Below are 24,011 nucleotides of genomic sequence, written 5' to 3'. Positions count from 1 at the left end.
CTGTGGGCAACTGTACCTTTAAGAAGCTCTACTTTGTGGTATAAAGTCTTATTTTAAGCTGCTTTTATCAACTTTATTTTGAATCTTGTCACAAACAAGATAGATTAATTTGAGGCATATATAAGGACAAACGTGCCACTGCCAAAAGCTTCCTTTAATAACCATAGTACAGATCTGGGCACTACCTCCCTCTTCACTACAGCTCTGTGTGCACTAGTTTTCTCAATGTATTCTCTAAAGCAGATTCTGGATACTGCTGAAGTATCACCAGAAGTTGTCTCCTCAGGAAATAATGAGCTCTACTTGCGCAGCCAAACCAAAAAGTTTATTAGAAGGCAATGAAATACATACAACCAATTGCAAGTATCAGCCCTGCCTATATATCCACATCTCACCCAGAAAACACCAGAAGCAACTGAAATTGGTCGCTACATGCGGTGCAAAACTCCACAAAAGTATTTTATATTACATTTGCTTATGAAAATCGAGCTTCTAAGAACTGAGAAAAAAATTCTTGGGAGAACTGATCTGTAAATAAACCGTACATCAGCCAGTAAGCAGAAAGGAACGTGTAAACTTGAGGGATTCATTTCCTCCAAGTCTGTCTGCAAAGACACCCCCCTCTTCTCTGTTCCCAGCACGAGAGGTATTAAATGACCCCTGATACCACACCTCTATTTAGATTTTGAGGGAGCCAAATCATTTACACTCACCTGCTCAGGCAGCTGCCCTCCCTGAAGGATCTTCCAGCTTCCCCAACAGTGTGAGGTACAACTGGAGACCCTGGGTGTTGTAGGCAGGAAGGGCTAGGACACACTCATACCTCCCTGTAAAATGCTCGAAGGGACAGCAACCCAGTCAAATAAATAAACCAAGCAAAATGCAGTCTACCGCACAACAAGGGGCAGTAACCCTCGCTGCACTTGGAAGGAGGAGGAAGTTGTCACTGTTAAAGTACAAATCAATTTTGGAATACCTGACAGAGAGCAGGAAATTGAGTTAAAAACTGTTCAAAGTCTGTCCCCAACAGCTTTCCTCTCCCTTGAGTGAAGATTTTATTCTCTTTCATTGTTGATGAATGCTACCACTGAATAGTAGCCTCCCTTCTCCTATTTCCCTAGAGAACCAAACTTCTCAAGGAATTTTAGCAGTGTTTGGCTTTACTATTTCTGAATGGCAAAATTTCCAAAATTCAGAATCAGAATAGAAAACTATTGTATTTAATCTGTGTGTTGAGAATTAATTAACTGCTGATAAACACTTTTATAACTGGAATACTGTGATGTTGCAGCACCAGATAATGAAGTTATGCAAAGCAGAACTGCTGACAATTATCACTGGTTTAATTCTTATAATTTTAATTTATGTTGGTGGCGATCTATAAGGCCCCAATGGCCTCAAAAGGATTTCACACAAGCACACAAGCTTGTACTTCATGATGAAACCACAAATTCAACACCATTGTTAACAATGGGTTATATTTTTAGCATAGAGAGGGAGCCAAAAATAAATTTTTATTGTCCAACAATAGACCATGAATAATCTGTAGTCCTGTAAGGTCTTCAGTGTGCAGGTAAACTGAAAACAAACCTCTACTGTATTTTCCTACTAAAGATGTCAAAGGGACTGAATGTGATGCTGTGCTTTTAAAAAGCACGAGTACAAATCCTTGTATTTTCTAGCACAGTAGCTTATCACTGTTAATGCAGAATCCAGTCTGAGGACAATCATGTAGACAACACATTCATAACTGGCAAAACCAAAGTGCAGGAAAGATGATGGAAAGTTTAGCAGAAAGTCCTGTGGAACTATAGAAAGTAACAGCGGAAATTAAAACTAGCAGTAGGCAACTGAAAGGCCTGCCCTGGGTTTATACAACTTAGAGCTCGGGTTTGTACCTGCTCAGAACAGCTGCAAAACCAGGTCACAGCCTGCAACGTACCACAGGTTTTGGGAGCGTGATGCTCTGCCACTTACTGGAGTTTAGAGGAAAACACTAATTTCGCTCAGTAAGATAGAGCATGCCTAAAGCACAAAATGTCAGAAAGCCAGGGGATGCTTTTTGCCCATTTATCTTTCCTTTCCTCCCTTACTGCAGCTATTTAAAGTTTAAAAGGGTGTAAGTAGCCGCAATAAAAGCACACTAAAAGTCCAAACCCTCACCCCTGCAGAAAACGCCACACCCCGAAAGGCTTGCGGACAGCTCGCTAGACAGCAATCTCCTCACACACCATGCCGGGGCAGCCGCTGAAGAACACTGCGCGGGTACGGGTCTTCCGCCCCTTCAGGAGCGGCGCTGCCCGAAGAGAAACCCCGTCTCCCAAAAGGGCCACCAGCGGCGACGCGGGGAGGACCCGGGAGCCGCCTCCACCTGCGGGCCGTCCTCAGGAGCGAGGGGCAGGCCCAGCTGCCTCAAAGGATCCCCGCCACCTTTTCGCGCCCCTAACAGCCCCGGGCAGGAACCGGGGCAGCAGCGGCTGCGGGAGCACTACTTCACCGTTGATGCCCATCAACGGCCTTTTCGCCGCTGAGTCTCTTGGGAGTCGTAGTTCGCGCGCCGAAGCACCTCCTCGCAGCTGGGCGGGGAAGGCGGCGGCTTGGGACTACAACTCCCAGCATGCTCGGCGCTGGGGCGGTGCCCAGCCTGTGGCGCCGGGAGGCTGTGCGATGGCGGCAGGTTTGTAATAGAAGGAGAGGAGTGGCGGCTAGACTGGAGTGTTGCTGCGGAAGCGGCCTGCGGAACGGTGCCGGTGCTGCCGCCCCGGTACCTGTGAGGGGCCGCCGGTCGGAGCCGTCGCGGTGCCGGCGCTTCGGGACCGGGGCAGCGGCGGGCGCTGGCGGGGCGCTTGGGGTGTCCTCTGTGAGGGCGTTGCGGTGCCGCGGGCTGGGGCGATGTCCGTGTCTGCGGGGGAAGGAAGGCGCCGGGCCTGGCCCCTCGGCTTGGCTGAGGAACGTGGCTGTGCTCGTCTCCCCACTGGCGACCTTTTTGGGGATCTCTTGGTCCCTCCTCGCCTTCCCGGGACGGGTCAGCTTCAGCCCTGCCAGCTCTTTCAGTTGGCACGAAGGTGCTGCTGCCCGTAAACGTTAGGGGAAGCTTTAAACTGGCAGGCTGCCTCGAAAGGGTCTCCAAAAGGTGACAGGAAAAACAGCATGTGAACCCTGTAGGCTTGAATTTGCCTATGCAGGAATCTGTACTTAGTCACAGTTTCAAATTTTGGTTGAAAGCATAAGCCTTTTTACAGTGGGAAAATTAAGCGAGAGCTGGCATGAACTGATCTCTTGGGAACGAGGAAGCTTTGAGAAGTTATTTCCTGATCAGCAGGACCGTTGAGCCTGGGCTGCTGTGGTTGTCTGTCCCCTGGCCCCTTCTTTCCTCTGTATTCCTCATGACACACCATGTGCACAGGCAGAGAGTTAATTGCCCTGGGACTAGTTTGAGGTCACAGGGCTGAGTGGGCAGGCTCCTGCTGCCTCATCAGCAGCAGTTCTGTCTCTTTTTCTTCCTAAGTGAGGAAATCCCTTTGGGTCTCCTACCTACCTGAATTCATTTATGTCTTATGACACTTGTAGGAATTTGGTTATCACTGAAACTTTTGCAGTCTTCAAACTTTTTTTTGGATGGATTTAAAAAAAGAAGCAGGTTGGGAGGAAGAAGCTAATAGGCAGCATGGTTGTAGAGTTTCCATGAGAAACTAAGGAACACACAAAAATGATAAGTGCTGCATTGAAATATGTGCAGTAAAATGTTTGTATTTAGATGGACATATTTGAAGCTTTGCATTAATATGAAGGTCCTGTGCAGGAAGTCTCTCTTTCAACTGCTCAAATCACCTCTCTTCTTTTGTTGCAGGCACTTTAAAAAAATCTGAATCCCTCTCTGTACTACTGAAGAGAATATTATGCACAGCTTTATAACATTTGAGATAATATTAACTGCACCTAAATAAATAACAAGATTAAAAGTTGGATTTTGTTGATTTCCTGCACAGAAAGTGTTTGTTATTCGTTGTCCAAATTGTTTCTATTGCCAAGAGAAAAGTAGATTGTGACTTATTTTTGTAAATACACTAGGCTGGTTATAAGAGAGTAACTTTCTTTTACTGGGAATCTGTTATTGTAGATTTCTTATTTTGTTTATCTGCTTAATTTTTAGGTGCTAAAAGTAGGTAACCATCCATACCAAATACCTGGAACTTTGAAAGTTTTACTGTGCTAACACTACATAACATAATATTGTTATGTTAATGCTACATCAGCAAATAAATTGGAATACAATTTACAAGATGCCAACTGTTGAAGATCCGAGTAGTGAACAAAACTTCATTGCACGTTGGATGTCCGATAGTTCCCGTGCTGGAGTCTTATTAGATCCTAGTTTTACTGGCTTGAAAATCAACACAGAAAATTTGTTATCTGGACCTGAAAACATCACAGCTTTCCCTGCAGAAGTGTTGCATCTTTCAGACAGCTGTTCCATAAGTGACGACTCCTTGTGTGAAGAGTCTGGCAGCTCTTGTACATTTCAGCAATACACCACTGAAACATCTTTTCCAGCAGCAGCATGTAACGTAGAAACCTCTAAAACAGACTTTGTCCATGGTGAGGATGGTCAGAATAAATCCGATCACAGCGATCCACTCTTACAAAAGCTTGAACAGGTAAAAGTCCTAGAATTCCTTGACATACATCCATTAAGATTTATTTTGTTCCTGCATATGATTTGTCATACCTGGAAGTAAGCAAACTCTTTGCAACGTATAGAACACAGCAAGCTTAAAGAGCAAGTCCTAAGTCACAGTTATGCATGCATAAAAGTTGGTGTCCTCCTCATGATATGCAGTTATTGAGAGTCTAACTTCCATTGTTTCCAGCTGGCACAGGTTCCAGTTTAAAATGAAATTGCATTCAGCGGCAGTGTACTTGTTCTCAAAATCTTTTTATCTGGAAGGGTGCACAGTTTTACAATATTCCATTGTTTCTTCACTTGAAGCTGTGGAAATGGGGTGCTGGTCGTTACAGTGGTAGTACTTCACCACAGATATTCACAACATGGTGAAGTTGTATGTTCTTGTATCTATAGCAGTATCTTCTGTTAGTTCTCAAAGTAGGTATGTACACCCATATACCTGGTTCTGTTTAGATGAAGAGAGATGCTAGTGTTGAATGTGATGAAGTATCCAAGACATTGGGACAAAAGGGCCTGGAATTACAATGCTGTGATGTTTTTTTCCAATTTTTTTTTTTTTCCAATGCAAGCATGTCAGTTAATCCACTGTAACTGGCTATACATTTGCTCGTAGCTCTGCCCAATTACTAGATATAAATTATGTTAGCTGAAAGTGTTCAGTGGCACTTTAATAGATCTTGCTGTTAAGGATTAAGAACTCACTTCCTTGTCCACTCTGCTAGCAGCTACTTCAGCACAAATTCCTATGTCTGTTCACTCAAGTGGAGAGAGAGAGAGAGACTCTTCCCCCCCCTGTCGAATTCCACAACTTCTCTGGTGCTATAAAAGTTTTCTCCTGTATTTTACATGATAGGAAACTATTTAACTATTTATTCACTTTTTCAGTATTGTCAGCAGTATCAAACAGTGGCTAAATGACAGATATTAGCTGGTTTAACGGTATCTTAAGAGGAATTATTAAGTCTCCTGTCTTAGAAAGTTATTGACAATCTAATATATTATAAAAAAAATAAATCTGATGTTTGTAGTGGTAAATGTAGTGACAAAGTAGTTTTGGATGTATGAGATTTTTTTCAGTTTGGTTTTCTGAGGATATTATTATCAGAACAAGTAGAAGTATGATTTCTTCAATAAATTAAGGGGTTGGAGATGAGACTTAGGTGATCTTTGGATATTGATCATTAGCTCACAGCTTCTACTTGCATAGTGCCTTACCTCTGTTTTCACTGCAATTTTAAGGGACTACAAGGGAAATTCAAGGGAATTTTTTCTTACCTGTTGGGTGATAGGTGTGGTCCAGTTGTTGATCTGTGGAAGGATTTTGTCAGGCCTCCTGTCTTTCCTTTGGAGGAGCTGCAACTAGCACATATATGTGTGTTGGAGATACAGAGATGGACATGGAGGCCCAGCACCCATTGGTGTTGTTTGGTAGGGTACAGGATGCCCTGCCTTCATATGGCCGTCAAGGCTGGTCTTGAGGCAGGGCCAGGGACTCCTGCTACACAGGAAAATGAAGAGTGGATTACTGAATTTAACCAGTATTTTAATTCTTTTTTTCAGGCAGCTTCATGAGTCTTAATGTTCTCTGATGCTCTTTTTCCCCTCTCTTGGTCCTTTGTATCAGTACTGTTCAGTGTAACTGAGATCTTGGAGAGAGAAAAAAAAAAAACCCCACCCACGCTTTTTCCAAAGCTTTAATTATGAAGTCTTTCACATTTTAATAAAAACACAGCATAGTAGAAGTTAACGTTAAAAGAGCAGAATTTGAATGTTTTTTTCATGCAGTAGAAGTAACTGTTCTGATTCCTATCGTTTGCAGATTGGTCAATTAAAGACTAGTGGAATTGTTAATTGGGCAAACTGGAAATAGCATGTGTGTTTGTAGATAGAAAAATTCTTAATTTCCGTCATGTTACACTTACCTAATGGAACATCTTTAAAACAAGAAATACACGTTGTCTTGATGACACTGATCCTGTGGTACATTCTAAGTAAACCTAGCCTCTAATACATTTATTTTTTTGTTTGAAAAGCTGAAGGAATTGCAACAACAGAAACAGGAACAGCTAAAGAAACAACAGATGGAGCAACTTCAAAGACTAATGGAAGAGCAGCAGAAGCTACTTAGCATGGTATCTGGCCAGACAGCAGTTCTTGGTAAGTTGAGAAAGAAAGCATATGACGTACCTTGAGTATACTGAAGAATTTAATCTCATTTTCCAGTTAAAATCTGAAAGTGTATTCAGTGTTCTTCATCTTAAGACTACTTAATTAGTCAAAGATAAGTGCTGCATCACTTCAGTGCCTGAAAGTTGAGTGCTACTGTAGAAGGAATACTATCCTGTTTTCATAAAATGCCAACTGTAATTGTAACTTGATCAATATGTGCTATGATGGGAGCCCTTGTTTTGAAGAACGTATTTTAAATATAAAAGACAGTGTAAAGCAAACAGTTGCTTTCCTTTCTGATTAGCTGTTTCTCACAATACTTTGGATTGCTTTAAGCTGTCAGTGTATCCAAATGAAGTGGTCCCTCCTTGTTTGTGCTCACACAGCACAAATTTGTTCAGGTGATGAACTGAACTAGACTAGGGAGCTGATCTGTATTTAAAAACAAACACTAGTAACCTGTATCAGTTTTCCAGTCTCGTTTGCTGTGTGCAAAAGGAGGGGACAGTGCTGGGCTAGGAAAAGCCTTTAGAGTTGAGCAGGGGTATTTTCTCCTGTTGGCAGTATCAGTCCAACCTGACTTAAATGATGATCTTTTTTTCACTCTGCCTACCTGAGAAAATGAATTTAAGGCTTAGCCTTAGGAGAACAAAATCCAGATTGCCTAATCACTTATGCTTGATCAGTAACATAAGGATGGAGGCTGGGTGATCAATCTGACCCTTCAGTGCCATTTCTTTTCTCCTGTGGACCAGTGGTGTTGTAATACAAATACAATGACACAGCCATTTTTTTCTTTTAATTTCAAGGCTATACTCTAATGGCTGAATGTCAAAAGCTAAGACCTGGGCATTCAGCGGGCTTAACAATTTTACACCAATTGCCATCATCTGGGTATCAGAATATCTTTGAAGACAGAGCTTATGCTCCGATTGTTTCTCCACATACACAAGACAGTGATTTTTTTACAAAAGTTAAACAACGAACAATGCACCTCATCTTTGAAGAACAGTCTTTCAGGAGTGTCTGCTTGTGAGAAACAAGGTCTGGCTGTGCCTCTGAAAATGCAGAATTGTTTGAAAAATGAGGAGGACAAATACATTACTGGTTAGTCATTTATAGAAAGATAACTTGGTGTATGGTGGGTTTTTTAATTTTCTACTACGTATTGTGAAGATTTTATACAAGTGTTGGTTTATTTGATTTGTTGGTTGGTTTACTGACAGCTTACAGACCTCAGAGTGTTCCTGTTTATGTCCATGTGAGTTTTGTTAAAAGCAGCATGAGACAAAAATCAAGTTCTTCTGTCTGTATGAAATGCTTGTCTGTTTTAGGAAAAAAATATAATCATTACTGCTAAAGCTTATATGTGATAAAGACTGGGAAAATAGCAAATGACAGATATTGGATAGCTGAATTGTTTGGTCTGAGCTGTACCTACATTTTCATGTGGCAAAGGAAAATAACAATCTATCTAGGGATACAGAATGTCTTCGGACAAGCTCTATTGTGAGGATTAGTAACTGAACTGGAATTAGGAATCAAGATGGATTGACAAGGTCCCACCATATGACTAAAATTATTTGTACATCAGAAGCAATGCACTGGAGTTCTTTATCTTTCCTCCTCTTCTCAGTTTTACCATGGGCACCAGCATGACTACTCTGCTGCTATGACTGCAATAGTGGTTTTGGTTTGAATCTAGCAATTTAATAAAGTTAAACCTTATTAACCTGTAGAGGTTTCGGGGAAAAGGTATCATAGAATAGAATCATAGAATGGTTTGGGTTGGAAGGGACCTTAAAGATCACCTAGTTCCAACCCTGCTGCCATGGGCAGGGACATCTTTCGCTGGATCAGGTTGCTCAAAGCCCTGTCCAACGTGGCCTTGAACACTTCCAGGGACGGGGCATCCACAGCTTCTCTGTGCAACCTGTTTCAGTCTTTCACCACCCTCACAGTAAAGAATTTCTTCCTAATATCTAATCTAAACCTACCCTCTTTCAGTTTAAAACCCTTACCCCTTGTCCTATCACTACACTCCCTGATAAAGAGCCCCTGCCCATCTTTCCTGCAGGCCCCCTTTAAGTACTGGAAGGCTGCAATAAGGTCTCCCTGGAGCCTTCTCTTCTCCAGGCTAAACAACCTCAACTCTCTCAACCTGTCTTCATAGGAGAGGTGTTCCAGCCCCCTGATCATCTTTGTGGCCCTCCTCTGGACTCACTCCAACAGGTCCATGTCTTTCTTATGCTGGGGCCCCCAGAGCTGAACACAGTACTCCAGGTGGGGTCTCACGAGAGTGGAGTAGAGAGGGAGAATCACCTCCCTTGACCTGCTGGTCACGCTTCTTTTGATGCAGCCCAGGATGCGATTGGCTTTCTGGGCTGTGAGCGCACATTGCTGGCTCATATTCAGTTTTTCATCCACTAATACCCCCAAGTCCTTCTCCTCAGGGCTGCTCTCAATCCACTCATCGCCCAGCCTGTATTTGTGCTTGGGATTGCCCCGACCCATGTGCAGGACCTTGCACTTGGCCTTGTTGAACTTCATGAGGTTCGCACAGGCCCACCTCTCAAGCCTGTCAAGGTCCCTCTGGATGGCATCCCTTCCCTCCAGCATGTCGACCACACCACACAGCTTGGTGTTGTCGGCAAACTTGCTGAGGGTGCACTCAATCCTACTGTCCATGTTGCTGACAAAGGTGTTGAACAGCGCCAGTCCCAATACCGACCCCTGGGAATGCCACTCATCACTGGTCTCCACTCGGACATCAAGCCGTTGACAGCAACTCTGAGTGTGACCATCCAGCCAATTCCTTATCCACCGAGTAGTCTATCCATTATATCCATGTCTCTCCAATTTAGAGACAAGGATGTCATGTGGGACAGTGTCAAATGCTTTGCTTTTGCATTGCTTTGCAAATACTTATGCAAAGTCCAGGTAGATGATGTCCGTTGGTCTTCCCTTATCCACCAATGCGGTAATACTGTCATAGAAGGCCACCAAATTTGTTGGGCACGATTTGACCTTAGTGAAGCCATGTTGGCTGCCACCAGTCACCTCCTTATTTTCCATGTGCCTGAGCATAGTTTCCAGGAGGATTCGCTCCATGATCTTGTCAGGCACAGAGGTGAGACTGACTGGCCTGTAGTTCCCTGGGTCTTCCTTTTTCCCTTTTTAAAAATAGGGGTTACGTTTCCCCTTTTCCAGTCAGTGGGAACTTCACCGGACTGCCACGACTTCTCAAATATGATGAATAGTGGCTTAGCCACTTCATCCGCCAGTTCCCTCAGGACCCGCAGATGCATCTCATCAGGTCCCATGGACTTCTGCACCTTCAGGTTCCTTAGATGGTGATCGAAGATCGAACCTGATCTTCTCCTACAATGGGCGGTTCTTCATTCTCCCGGTCCCTGCCTTTGCCTTCTGTGACTTGGGCCGTGTGGCTGGAGCACTTGCCAGTGAAGACTGAGGCAAAAAAGTCATTGAGTACCTCAGCCTTCTCCATGTCCTGGGTAACCAGGTCTCCCGTCTCCTTCTGGAGAGGGCCCACATTTTCCCTCGTCCTCCTTTGATCACCGACGTACCTATAGAAGCTTTTCTTGTTGCCCTTGATGTCCCTGGCCAGATTTAATTCTGTCAGGGCTTTGGCTTTCCTAACCTGATCCCTGGCTGCTCGGACAATTGCTCGGACAATTCCTCTGTATTCCTCCCAGGCTACCTGTCCTTGCTTCCACTCTCTGTAGGCTTCCTTTTTGTGTTTGAGTTTGTCCAGGAGCTCCTTGTATGAGATTGCATTTCATCATACTTCATACCAGCTTTAAAGCTTTTAACCAGATGGCTTGGTTTAAGAGGATGTGAAAGGATAAATTAATTTTATTTTATACATATATAGATGGGAAACAGAAGCTTGATAAGAGAGCTCTTCAGTACAGCAGACACCCAAATTTGTTCAGTTATTTCATTTTTAAGCCATAAATTAACAATAGCAGAGAAGATGAACAATCAGAATGGGTTATTTAAGGTCTGTGGAAGATTTTTTAATGCATAATTGGGTGTTCCTTTAAAAAGAAAGCTCAAATTCAAATAAGAATTAACTTGGGGAAATCTTAGGACTATTTTATGTAGGAGTTTAGACTACATTACCATGAAGCTCCCTTCTGGTTTTAATCTGACCTGAATGCTGCTTAAAGTATGAGCTGAAAACTGTTTTGCTGTTGGGGAGGAAAAAAAATTTCTATTGATTTCATAGGAAAAAACATGTGGCGTCCAGAACAAAAGATGGAAATATTAATGGAGAGCGAAGATCATCACATTGATCCTTTATGTGTGGAAAGTGCTGATCTCTCTGAAAATTCCAGCGGAGGAAAACATTTGTGGACTAATACAGAGGAAAGGTAATTCAGACCATTATTATGCAGTTTTTGTCAAATAACATGAGTTTGGTTGAATTCTGAGTCCTGATTGAAAGAGTCTGATATTCTCAATTTGTGTAGCTTTCTCAACCAAGGATTCCATTTTGGTAGGTACTGTGGAGACCTGTAGTAAGAGAGGCTCTGGCTTGAAATTGCTTATGCTGTGAAAGATGTGATGTTGTGTATTGGCTGAAGAGGTGCGTGCAGCCTGGGGTAATGACAGTTTAGAAGCATGTTTTAGTATAGCTTGGTATATAAGCAGTTATAATTACTGTTCCCAATTTGATTCATTACAACCTCCTATCCACTGTTACATGATGAAAGTAGTAACATGGAGGAGGAGTGTAAGGCTGTGACTTTTTAGTTTATTACCAGGAGTTATGTTTGTTTAAACATCTGTACATGGCTAAGAAGTAATAATAGTGCTTGTGGAAGAAGCCTTCTCATGTATGGTAAAAGCTTTGTTTATGGAGTTGATAGAATAAAAGTAGTGATTGGCATCATTTTAAAGCTTTGCCTTGTCTGCCAGGTCATCACAAAAACAAGAAGTACTTGTTCCAGGCTGTGGTGGGTTGAGCCCAGCCAGCAACTAAGCACCCACCCAGTTGCTTGCTCACTCTGTCTGCCAGAGCAGAACGGGAGACGGTATCAGAGGAGCAAACTTGAGAAAACTAGTGGGTTGAGATAAAAACAGTTTAATAAGTAAAGGAAAGAGGGGAAAAAACACCAAGTAATGTAAAGGCAGTCACCCTCCACCTCCCACAAGCAGACCGATGTCCACTTGGTCTCTGAGCAACAGCTACTTTTGGAAGACCAAGCCTCCAGTTTTTACTGCTGAACATGATGTTATATGGCATGGAATATCCCTTTGGTCAATTTGGGTCAGCTGCTCTGGCTGTGTCCCCTCTCAGCCTCTTGCCCACCCCCAGCCTACTTGCTGGGGGCAGGGAGCAGCATGAAAAACCAAAGAAAGCTTTGATGCTATGCAAGCAGTGTTCAGTAATAGCTAAAACATTGGTGTGTTATTGACACTGTTGTAGTCACAAATCCAAAACACAGCACCATATGGACTGCTGTGAAGAAAGCTCACTCCATCCCAGCCAGACCCAGTACTCCTGTGGAGGAGGAGGAGTATCAAGGGGGGAGATAAGGAACATGATCTCAGTAGCCATTACTGAGTGGGAAGGTGATACTGTAGAAATTGGCAGTATGATGAAAATACGAGTGAAAGTTTGGTGATCTGGGCAGAAGAAAGGGTCATTGAGAAAAACAATGAAAGAAGAAACAGCAAAACCTGCACACAGTATGTTTTAGATATGTATATTAACTATAGTAGGGATTTGATAAACCGTTTCTCAAAAGATAAACAGCTAGTGTTATAATGCATTTCTCAGATTAACTTTGACACTTAATGACCAAAGTACCTCATAATTTGTCATCTTTTATGTAATTACACCTTAGGTCTTTGAATAGCAGTGACATTAAACACAGTTATTTTATACAGAAATGTAAGACTTGATTTTTTTTTTTTTTTTTTAAATTACACTAGACCTATTAAAGCTGCGATTCAGGAGAAAAAACAGACATTTGAAGAATTCCTGGAAGAACAGATACAACTAGAAGAGCAGCGTCTGGAGCAAAACCAGAAGTTACAGGTTATTTTTTTTTTTAGCTTTATTGTTCTTTATATATTGTGCCAAGATGTGATAGGTGCTTTAAAAATGTACAAGGAAGATTCTAGCATCAAAAGCTAACACTGAATGCAATATTCACATTCTTAAAAATAAAACAATAAGCCCCAAATATTTCACTTGTTTAAGATGTCTTTAGAAATGTACTATATAAATTCTTACTCATATGTGGGGTTTATTTGAAGAAATCTTCAAACTGTGTAAGGGGCTTTTTAACATTTTGTGTTTTATTTTTCCTTACCCCTTTTCAGGAGACAAATGGATCAGCCATTCAAAAACCAGTGATCAAACGACCCTTCCTGAAAAGAGGAGAAGGCTTAACAAGATTCACTAATGCCAAATCTAAAATTACAAAACTTGGAGAAAACACCCCAAAACTTCAACAAAGGGCTTCACATGACAGAAATGTTATTAAAGTGGACAGATCACAAATACAGAAGAAAACTATGCCTCCTGGCAAAGAACTGGTTTCTGAGAACCCTTTTGCACCATGTAAAAAATATAACCTACCTGATAAAGCAAAACATTGTCCTATTCAGAAGACCCTGGTACTCAGGAATCACAATGGAAAAAATATCTTGCCATTAGAAACAAGAATGCACCCAGGAAGAAATCATGATGGACAGATGAGAGAGTCTTTCCCGTCAGAAATTAACAACAAAATAGAAAATAAAGAGAACATAGTAGAATTTGCTAAGTCAAACACTGGCAAAATCGGAAACAAATTACCTGGCACAGAAAAGCCTCAGTTGTCTCGTGAGCTGGCCAGTGCCTTTTCTAATTCTAAATGTCCTGTAGGTCACCCTGTAAAAGATTCAGAACTGTCTTTTGAAGTTTCATTTCAGAATAAGCTGGAAAACTGGGAAAAAGAGAAAGAAAAAGAGAATCTAGAATTAGATGAGTTTTTGTTTCTAGAACAAGTTGCAGATGAAATATCTTTCTCAAGTAATTCCTCATTTGTGCAAAGGATCTTAGATCAAGATCAGCAAACTTTAAAAGGCCGTAGAATGTCTTCTACCCCTATCAAGGCAAAACAGCAGCAAGTAAAGGTGCTGGCTGTTGAACTTATAAATAAGAAAAATAACAAAGCAGACTGTATGACACAGGGAAATATAAATGATAGAGCAGTTATGCATACGGTCTCAAATTCAGGAAAAGCTTTTAGAATGAAGGATCCATTGGATAAAACGGACAGTGTAATATTTCCAGCTTCTTCCATGACAGCAGCTCCTGCTTTAAAAAGTAATCAATGGATTGTAAATGAAGGTAAGGGTGAGGGCAATGGCGATACTACTGCAGATTCCGAGAGTGAATTTGAGACCACGTTAAAGCATGAAACTGAAGATGCTAAGACATCCTTTACGAGCCATAGAGAAAGCGATCCAGAATTTTTTGATTATGGAGGTTCTGTTACAGACATCAGCAAAGAAAGCAAAAATGGAGATGCTGACCTTAGCTTGTCAGACAGAGATTGCAGTATACTGTCAAAGCAAAAGATTAGAAAAGCTTCAGACCATCAGAGAAGCATGTCTTGTATAAGTAGGAGTAAGTTTGAGTTTGATGATGAAAGAACATGGAGCGATCTTGATGAAAATTATGTTAACAGTGATTTACCTGAAAAATATACTAAAATACCTTTACAGATGGACTTTTCCAGTAAGAATGATACAACTGTCCCAGATAAAACAATAAAGAGAAAAGTTGCCTCAAAGAGGGGAGATGAAATGTCCAAAGAATCTGCAGTGGACAGTGATTCAAATGGACCTCCTGTATCAAACCTGATGATGAAACTGTTTCCTTCACTGAAGCCGAAACAGAAGGCAGGCTGTCATTCAGAGCGTGAAATCAAATCAAATGTGGAACAGGAGCCAGGAGGTGAGAGAACAGCAACCAGTAGGAAATGTTGAAGAAGACATATATTACAAGTCTTTCCTTCTAACGCTTAAGCTGCAACCTGACATTACACCAAAAGGTGTAAGTACAGACTTCTGCTGCAGGGAATGGCCCTATTCTCACCTTTCATCGCTCCTGGTTGCATGTCTCATGTCAGATCTAATAATTATGCAGCTTGCAGAATGAGTACGATCAGTGAAAACTTCATTTATTTTTTTTGATTTTTTTTTTTCCTGGAGGCTAGTTTTCTGTTAGACCAGCTCATTGAACTAGCTTGATCTGGAGCTGCTTGATCACTGTTTCCAAATGAAGGAAAGTATCAAAGGCATGCTGAAAATGAAGTGCTACCTCCCTTTCCACTACAGTGCGCATTTACGCCACAGTGGGGTAATGCTATGCACTGTTAGGTTAGCTTGTTCCTCTTATAAAATATAAGGAGGCAGCAGCCCTGTCTGTACTTTCCGACAGTAGTATAGTATCTAGAGAATTCATGTGGGAATATGGGAAACATGGATTAGTTTTTCTGCTTTGCCCAAGTTGATTTCAACCATATGGTTATAGTCTGGGGAAGGACTGCCTTTAAAAGCTCCTGTTGAAGCTGTTGCATTTCTGTGATCATTAAAAATGCAGTTGTTCAGTGAAAGCATGATGGCATAGCCTAGCATTTAAAGCTCTTCTCTGTAAGGTGGTGAGATCTTGGTTTCAAACTCTGCTCCAATGAATGCTTAGGATTTTGTTTAGGTTTTAGGTTTTTATGAGAAGTTCAGATGAAAGCTGCTACTTCTGCATATTGTTTTGTGGAGAATGGATTTTGTAGGGTTGTCTAAAGATGCCTGCTAGATGTTGATTGCAGGAAGAGGGGTAGGGTTTTTTTACTGAATCTCAGAGCATTTAAGGGTGAATGAGGCAACTACTTACACTGCAACATCAGTATTTAGGCTCTTCTGTTGCATACTCAGAAGCAGACTATTAAAACCCTGGGAGTGTTAAGTAGTGACTGAACAGGAAACTGGGATGGCAAAAAAGCCCACAAATCCTATTGTCAGCCTCTGCAATAGATTTCACATCAGTGATGGGTGTGAGCAGACTTTTTTGTGAATAAAAATTGGAAAAACTTACAACCATAAACTTTACTGTTCGATGCTTGGCCCTTATACCTTCGTTTAATTTCTCTAGCTTGATGTGAAGCCCTTCACATTCCAATTCCTAATATATATTTAGTTCTACAAAGATGATAGATATACTTAGTATTTGAGGTACTTGAGTGTCGTGGTTTAACCCCAGCCGGCAGCTAAGCACCACGCAGCCGCTCGCTCACTGCCCCCCCCACCCCTGGGATGGGGGAGAGAATCAGGAAAAAAAACTCATGAGTTGAGATAAAGACAGTTTAATAGGACAGAAAGGAATGAAAAACAATGATAATGATAATAATAATAATATGACAATAGCAATACTAAAAGAATTAAACTATACAAAGCAAGTGGTGCACAATGCAATTGCTCACCACTCGTTGACCGATGCCCAGTTAGTTCCCGAGCCGCGATCCGCCCCTCCCGGCCAACTCCCCCCTGTTTATATACTGGGCATGACGTTCCATGGTATGGAATACCCCTTTGGCTAGTTCAGGTCAGCTGCCCCGGCTTTGCTGCCTCCCAGCTTCTTGCACACCTGCTTACTGGCAGAGCACGGGAAACTGGAAAGTCCTTGGCTGAAGATAAGTGCTACTTAGCAACAACTAAAACATCGGAGTGTTATCAACATCATTCTCACTCTAAATCCAAAACACAGCACTGTAGCAGCTACTAAGAAGAAAATTAACTCTGTCCCAGCCGAAACCAGGACATTGAGTAAATAGTGCAGTTTTAAAATGTCACTTCTGTATTATTTGAATAGTAGAAATTTTTTGCAATACTACTACTATCTCTAAAATAGCATCACTTGATTTTTTAATTTTTTTTTTTTTAACTGGTGTGTGATAATTGTTTAGTTCAGTCTTATGGATGCCGCTTAGATAACTTGCATCTGGCTGTTCTTTGACAGGAAACACTGTTCCATCCCAGGTACTGAGAGAGAGACTCACTGAATTGGAAACCGAAATAGAGAGATTCAGAGCTGAAAACACAACTCTAACTAAACTCCGTGAAGAAAGAGAGCATGCCTTGGCAAATATTAGGTAATTTTTAATTGAAACATTTTGGTGCGTTCACTTACATAGTATGTTCCAGACTATCATAATGTCCAGTTACCAACAGCACAGGTAAATAATTGGTGTGTTTCAGTTACAGTGGAGACATAGGTCAAGGAACTGGTTGTTGCTCTATGTATATATTAACCTGTAATTATTACACACACAAAAATTATAATATTAAGAACCCCTGCTAGTTTAATATGATATCCTTAAAGGCTATACTTGGGAGAATTTGTATACTTTTGTTCTGAGTGATAACACAGTCCTAAATTGGTCTTGCAAACTGATCTTCATGCTAACATGATTGATGCTCTTCCTTTGGATTGGATGTTTGTGTGTACAAACTGAGAATATTTTCATTTGAACCGGGGGGACTTATAAGTGACATATAGAGCAGAATAATTATCTCTGGTGACTTAAATGTGGCACACCTATTCCTACCAAATCACGTTTCTTTTTTTGGAAACAGCATCATGTTGTTGGCTAAAGTTTAATTTGTGACCTCCTGCTGTTAGCAGATTCTTTTCCCGGTACTTTTGAGGGAACAGTGTTCTACTGCTTTGAAGAATGTTGGAAGATTTTAGCCAAAGCTTTGTTAAATTCAGGATAACTTTTGTGACTAGAAGATATAAAAATAGAAATTGTTGGACTTCAAACACTAACTGTGTGACAATTCTTACTCCTTAAATAAGTAATACCTTTTATAGGTAAGTGTTCCTGGGGGTAACAGATGCTGGATTGGAATCAATGACCAAAAAATTCAGAATCTTCATTTTCTTCCTTAAAATCCAGATTTGAAGTAGTTTTGGGCTAAAACAACAACTTTGTTTCATCACTATAGGAAAGAAATTGCAGACTTTCAACAGCAGAAAGCCCAAGAACTGGCTGAAATAGAAGAATATAAAAAAAAGGAAATGAAAAAACTGCAAAAGGAGCGTAAAGTTTTTGAAAAATATACCACAGAAGCTAGAGCAATTCCAGATAAAAAAGAACGTGATGAAATTCAGGTATAAAAATATATTATTCTTCTAGTCCACACAGGAACACGTAAATTCATTTAAAGACAGTCGAGAACTAAATTCTAACTTAATTGAAAAGTTGCAAGTGATTTCAAGATGGGAACTGTTAGTAGACATGGCCTAATTGAGGAAGAAACTACAGCCTTCACAATGTTGTTTGATGGTTTTAAGGCAAAAAACCCTGATGAGCAAATCTTTTTGTCATGTTTCCATACTAAAAACTGCTCATGACTATAGTAGAATGATCTTCAGCTTTGATACAAAATTACTGTAGTTAATATTCAGTTGTAAGTTTTTATTCGTGGTAGTGGATCAAAATGCAAACTAGAACTGTACTTGAGTTTTATTCTGTCTATAACTGTTGTACAGTAAATGTAGTAATCTTCTACAATTTTCAAAGTTACATTTTGTTATTACTTGTAGGTCTTTAAATATCAGAGATGTAAGAAACAAGATCTGTTTGTTCCTTCATTGTCAGTGTATGGTACATGAGATGTATGGACAAGCCGTATTAAACATCACACATGGATTTCCCTCCTCCTTCCCTACAAATTTTCCTTACTTCAACAGATAGAACTAACATTTGCTAAACTGGCTAGGCAGATTCACATGTGTTTTATGTGATTGTGTCCTCCCTGTCTTCCTGGGCCAAGATTTTTGAAGGGTCCTCTCAAGGGTAGCCTTAAAGATTTCATGTTACTGTCTCCGTATTTGTACTGGCCAATCTGTGAAGTGTAAAGGATGCTAAGAGCACAATAAAGACACTTCCTGTGACTGAAACTGAGCTTATAAAGTTGGTAGTCTAAAGTAAATAATATCTCTTTCAGGGAAGAAAACTTCTCCTACCTTTCACCCTCTGCCCCATTAAGCTGATCTTATTTTTGCCACTCTTGTGCTTTTTTGTGTGCTGTATTTCTATTAGAACATTAAAATCTTTTAATATATTAAAAAATGAAAGCTCTTTAATTTATAAACATGCATTTTTCTAAGGCTTTAAAACAGCAGATTGCAGAGTTACAGGAAGATTTAAAACGAAAAGAGGCAAAATGGTCAACCACCCATCGCCGCCTGAAAGATCAAATAGAAGCTTTAGTAAATGAGAATATGGAGCTAAAGGAGGAAGTCAAAATTATGGAGAGGTTTCGTCTAGAAGCCTGGAAGAAAGTAGAAGCTGCTGGAAGCAAGAGGAAAATAGAAAATTCTGGGATGACTCTAAAAAGAGCAGAATCTGTAAGTTATTAATCTTGGTGTTTTAAATTCATCTGTGTGAATACCCTTGAGTTTTGGATCATAAACTTGGAATCCAACAGCTACAGCTTAGATGTTTACTTTTAATTTACTAATCTTGGGACTCCACTAGTGGTGACAGAGACAGAATTTTGTTAATGTCACGTTTTCTCCAAATGTGAATGTTCACAATGTGTAGCATCCATTCTGTTGAGGAACTCATCTTAGAAATTCAAAATGATGCAATTATAAGAGAAAAATCATAGATGGGATCTAACCTGTGAATCTCTGCACCTTAAGGATCAGCCAGGCAAACCAGGCAGTTCATCATTGCCTAAAGTAGTTATATTTAGTTTTGACACTGTAACTATTCTGGATTGCTTGCACCAGAGTAACATTCTGCAGTTGTTCGTAGCAAGGCAGCAGACAGAGGAAGAGTTCCAAAGTATAGCTTGGGCTACATCACACAAGCCCTTCTGCTGACTAAGTCTCAAAAATGTGTAGTTCGTGAAGAAAGCTTCCAGTAAATTTCATGTCACATGATGTATAAATTTTGTTGCCACTGTATGAACAGTTATGAATAAACGTCACATAAACCACAAATATCTTCCTTTCTTTTAGTGTCTACCAAATAGAGCCCCAAAAAGTCAAACTGCATCTCCACTTCTTCCAGTACAGAAGTGCAGCAAGATAAATGGCAAAAGTTACTCACAGGCAAAAGGTATAAATGTTTGTCTAACCAGAGAATTCTGTTTACTCTTTAAAATTAATGTGGATTTTTGCTTGTATTAAAAAGAGTGCATTGCCACCTCAAAAGCAGATAGAGAATAGTTGTAATGGACTTGAGCATATAGATAAATACCTTGCAGGGTAAGATTCTGGAGAAAGCTGTGATGAGACCATTCTCAGAGCGAAAATGCTTCTGGTCATGTTTGGTGGTCTGGAGCATACCAGAAGCTGTGTTCTGTAATCCAAAATGGCATTTGTCATTGACATTCTCCAAGCTGCAGGCGTTGATGACTATGTTGATAGCATTGGAACTGCTGTGTCTCTCCAGAACCTTCTGTTACCAGGATCTGTAATCATGTGGGCAATGCTGTAGCAGGTGTTCCTTGTTCACAGTTAGGAGCAAATGCTGTTGGCAGCTATACCTCTTTCTAATGAATAATCAGACACGGAAAGTAACTGGAGGGTACTTTTTTGACACCTCTGACAGCTCAAGCAACCATCATGTTATCTGTTAGAGGAGTACGTTCCAGAATTGAAACCTTTGCTGGTTTTATTTTGGTAATCTTTCTGGCGTGCTAGGAGAGACATGGGGAAAGTATGCCAATCCGTTCCCATTAAAAGGTTAGTCTTCCTTTACTCATTATAAGGCATAACTAATGATGTTGTCTAGATCCCTAGGGGGAAAAAAAAAATCCTTTGTAAGTCTACAGAGATGAAATAGGAGAGAAAGTGCAAGTATTATGCCTGTTGCAATGATTCTTCAGTTGTAGCTTCTTGCTGACACATGAAGCAATGACGTATCTGAGTGAGCTGGCTTATGCTGATTCTTTTCATAAATGTACTGCTTTCAGTTTCTACTGCACTTAAGAAATGCAGGTGTCCTGTACAACTTGACCTCATGTATAACACTTAAACTGTACTTTAGTTTCACTGTCCAAATTAACTGTATTACGTGTATCCGAGTAGGAAAGCTTTCTAGAACACCTGCATCAGGACCTGCTAGTGACAGAAGCAACTCTGAGACAATGACAGCACTAGAAGATTCTTCTAGGACTTTTATGGTAGTAAGTCCTGTATCTTGATTTGATTTTTAAGGGGAAGGAAAAAGCCTAAACCAAAACAAGTTACTTGTACTGAAATGAGTGTCTGGAGGGTGACTGGTGAAGCTGTTGACGCACCTTCTTATGTTCTTCAACTGCAATTTTATTGTCATACCAGAAAATGGCTATGTAGTGGTCAATGCAGAGTGGTTTACCTGGGTCTAGTAGTTGCAACATTCTTTGGCTGAGGAAAGAAAATAAAATAATAATCTCCCACTCCCTTGAATTTTGCAAAATGTTTTACCTTTTGAGAGAGGGGAAAAGATGGATGTTTATATGCTCCATGTAGGGCAACCATGCAAGAATCTTGTAAACAGTTGAATTAATTCTTACACTAATTGCTATAGGTAGCATTCAGGCTTTATGAAACTTCATCAATTGTTTCGTACCTTCATACGGATGACTTAAGGCAGTTGAGCACCATGCTACAACACACCACTGAATTCCACTTTAGTCCAGACTACAGCTGACCACAGACAACCAATTATTGCTGGGTCTCAGTCTGTCTTACCACTTGAATTATACTGGAGTTGCACAAAACCCAGATTGTGTTTATGCCTTCCTATACTGGTCTTCCTCTCCTGATGCTCCTTGTTTCCTAAAATACCTGTCAGCCTAGGAAAAAAAACATGTATAAAAACAAAGCTCAATTTGAGTTTATGCTTAGATTATAGTTGTCATTTCAGGACACCTCTCCTAATGAAGCTCATGTGTCACTACCATCTGGACCTGCATATACAGACAGTGAAGAGATACAGAGAGAAACTGCTTATCCTGATGGAAAGGTAAAATGACAGCCCAGCATTCTGAAATGCCACAAGACAGCTGTTGTGAAAAGAGGAATGAGTACGTGAGTATGATGGCTCAACATGGACCTCTCTGTAATGTATTCATTAGGTTGAAAAGGTTTTGAAAAATGGCTGTCACCTCATATTTTTCCCTAATGGGACATGGAAAAAAGTGGATTCTGATGGGAAGACCGTAACTATAACCTTCTTCAATGGGGATGTGAAGCAGGTTATGCCTGATCAAACAGTGGTATGTATCCTACATCTGCATTTTTCTATAAATACTTATTTATGTGCACGTGTACACACACATATAAAATTTCTCACGTTAAATCTGAACTGTTTTCTGCAGATTTATTATTATGCTGATGCTAAGACTACACATACTACATACTCTGACGGTTTAGAGGTCTTGCAGTTTTCAAATGGACAAATAGGTAGAGAAATCATCCAACCCAACCAACCCTCAAAACTGCTGCCCATATATATAGCTGTATTTATGTAATAAGCATATTGTCTCAAAATACATTTCAGAGAAGCATTATCCTGATGGCAAGAAAGAAATCACCTTCCCTGATCAAACTATTAAAAATTTATTTACGGATGGGCAAGAAGAAAGTATCTTTCCAGATGGTACTATTGTTCGTATTCAGCGGTAAGCTTTACCTTTTCAGGTACCCTAGCCTGTTGATGGGAAAGGAGCAGTTAGGGCACACTGGCAGAGGCAGTATATGGTGACAGATTTATTTCTAGAAGTTTACATTTGAATATACTGTACTGTGAACATGTATTTACTGTTTGAAATTTTTTTTTTTTTTTTAGCTTGGAGGAGACATAGACTGAATGCCTGTGTCTATCTTCTCATATGCTAACCTGAGAGATTTTTCTGATTTGTGCATAATTCTAGAGAACATGAGAACCTAGCTGGTGTGGGAACCAGGTCTAACTGACAGCTGATAACTGATAGCACTCAAAACGTTAAGTTTTGAACTTTTCTTGGACTGTTGCAGCAACAGATTTATTGCAGAGAAAGTGCCGTAGAGGCTCTCAAGTATAAAGAAGTCATGTCAGTTTTGCAGAAGCAGGTTTTTGAGTACCAACCAGCTGTGATGATATTTAAGAAAACAGGCTTTTCACAAATACTGTATTTTTTAAGTTCGTCCTTCATTTAGGCTTGCATATTTAATGTTTTGTCTGAGATTAAGCTTAAGCCTATGTATAGTCCTTATATACATTTATTTAATGCAGAGATGGAAGCAAAACCATAGAGTTCAATAATGGCCAGAGAGAACTACACACATCACAGTTCAAGAGACGGGAGTATCCAGATGGGACTGTCAAGACTGTGTACATGAACGGACAGCAGGAAACAAAGTATGTCTCTGGGAGAGTAAGAGTAAAGGACAAGGATGGTAATATTATCATGGACACTAAGTTGTAGATCATATCAAAACTGTTGGAAGTGTTAGCACATCAGCAAAAATAATCTACATTCCTGTAAACAAGAAGAGAAACCCCTTTAAGCTTGTTGTGTAGATACTGTTTATAGTTTTCCTGAAATAAATTTATTTTTCAGTGGGTGTTAATACATCAGAGCTTTTCCTGATTTCCTGATTTTTTCCCATTTCTACTTCTAAGCAGCAGTTTATTGATTCAGTATTCTGTGATGTGTAGTTTAAAGGGGTTGTTTTTTTTTTTAAATCCTCAGCTGTCAGTGGAAATTAATCAAACAGCTGTAGATTACCTTATTTTAGACATCTAAGAAAAAAAATTCTTCAATGCAAGGTAAGAAGTTGTGCTGTTGGAACCCCTGCTGTGGTGAAATACAGCAGAAGGCCAGATTTAAGCGTCTGGGTATCAGTTGACTTATTGCTTAAGAGTAAACAAATGGCAATATTCCTTTTCAGTTAGCCTTAGGCTATTCTTCTTCCCTCATAATCTTATTTTTTCTTCATCTCACAGTTAGGAGGCAACAGCATTAGCAGACCCCAAAGTCTGTTCTGTAAACTGCTCTTCTATATTCATAAGGCTAGGACAGGTGAGACTGTGGGACAGGTTAATGCTTCAAGCTACTTTGAAATGTGGGAGGAAACACCAGAAATCAA

The 24,011-nt window shown here is 40.4% G+C and overlaps 1 protein-coding gene across 1 annotated transcript; it reads left to right on the top strand.

Moving 5' to 3' along the window:
* Positions 1-4,238: 4,238 nt before the first annotated feature.
* On the top strand, positions 4,239-23,496 carry CENPJ (centromere protein J). Its single transcript, XM_050907480.1, has 15 exons — positions 4,239-4,658; positions 6,721-6,844; positions 11,109-11,253; positions 12,821-12,926; positions 13,214-14,837; positions 16,896-17,028; positions 17,885-18,050; positions 19,053-19,292; positions 19,911-20,010; positions 20,985-21,082; positions 21,805-21,903; positions 22,016-22,156; positions 22,259-22,343; positions 22,441-22,561; positions 23,155-23,496. The coding sequence occupies exons 1-15, from the start codon at positions 4,239-4,241 to the stop codon at positions 23,345-23,347; spliced, it is 3,795 nt and encodes a 1,264-aa protein (XP_050763437.1). The 3' UTR covers positions 23,348-23,496.
* The last annotated feature ends 515 nt before the right edge of the window (positions 23,497-24,011 follow it).

Source organism: Gymnogyps californianus, chromosome 1, assembly GCF_018139145.2.
Source record: "Gymnogyps californianus isolate 813 chromosome 1, ASM1813914v2, whole genome shotgun sequence".
NCBI classification, from domain to species: Eukaryota; Metazoa; Chordata; class Aves; order Accipitriformes; family Cathartidae; genus Gymnogyps; species Gymnogyps californianus.
The sequence above is the reverse complement of the archived record's forward strand: the minus strand, read 5'-3'. Positions and strand labels throughout refer to the sequence as shown.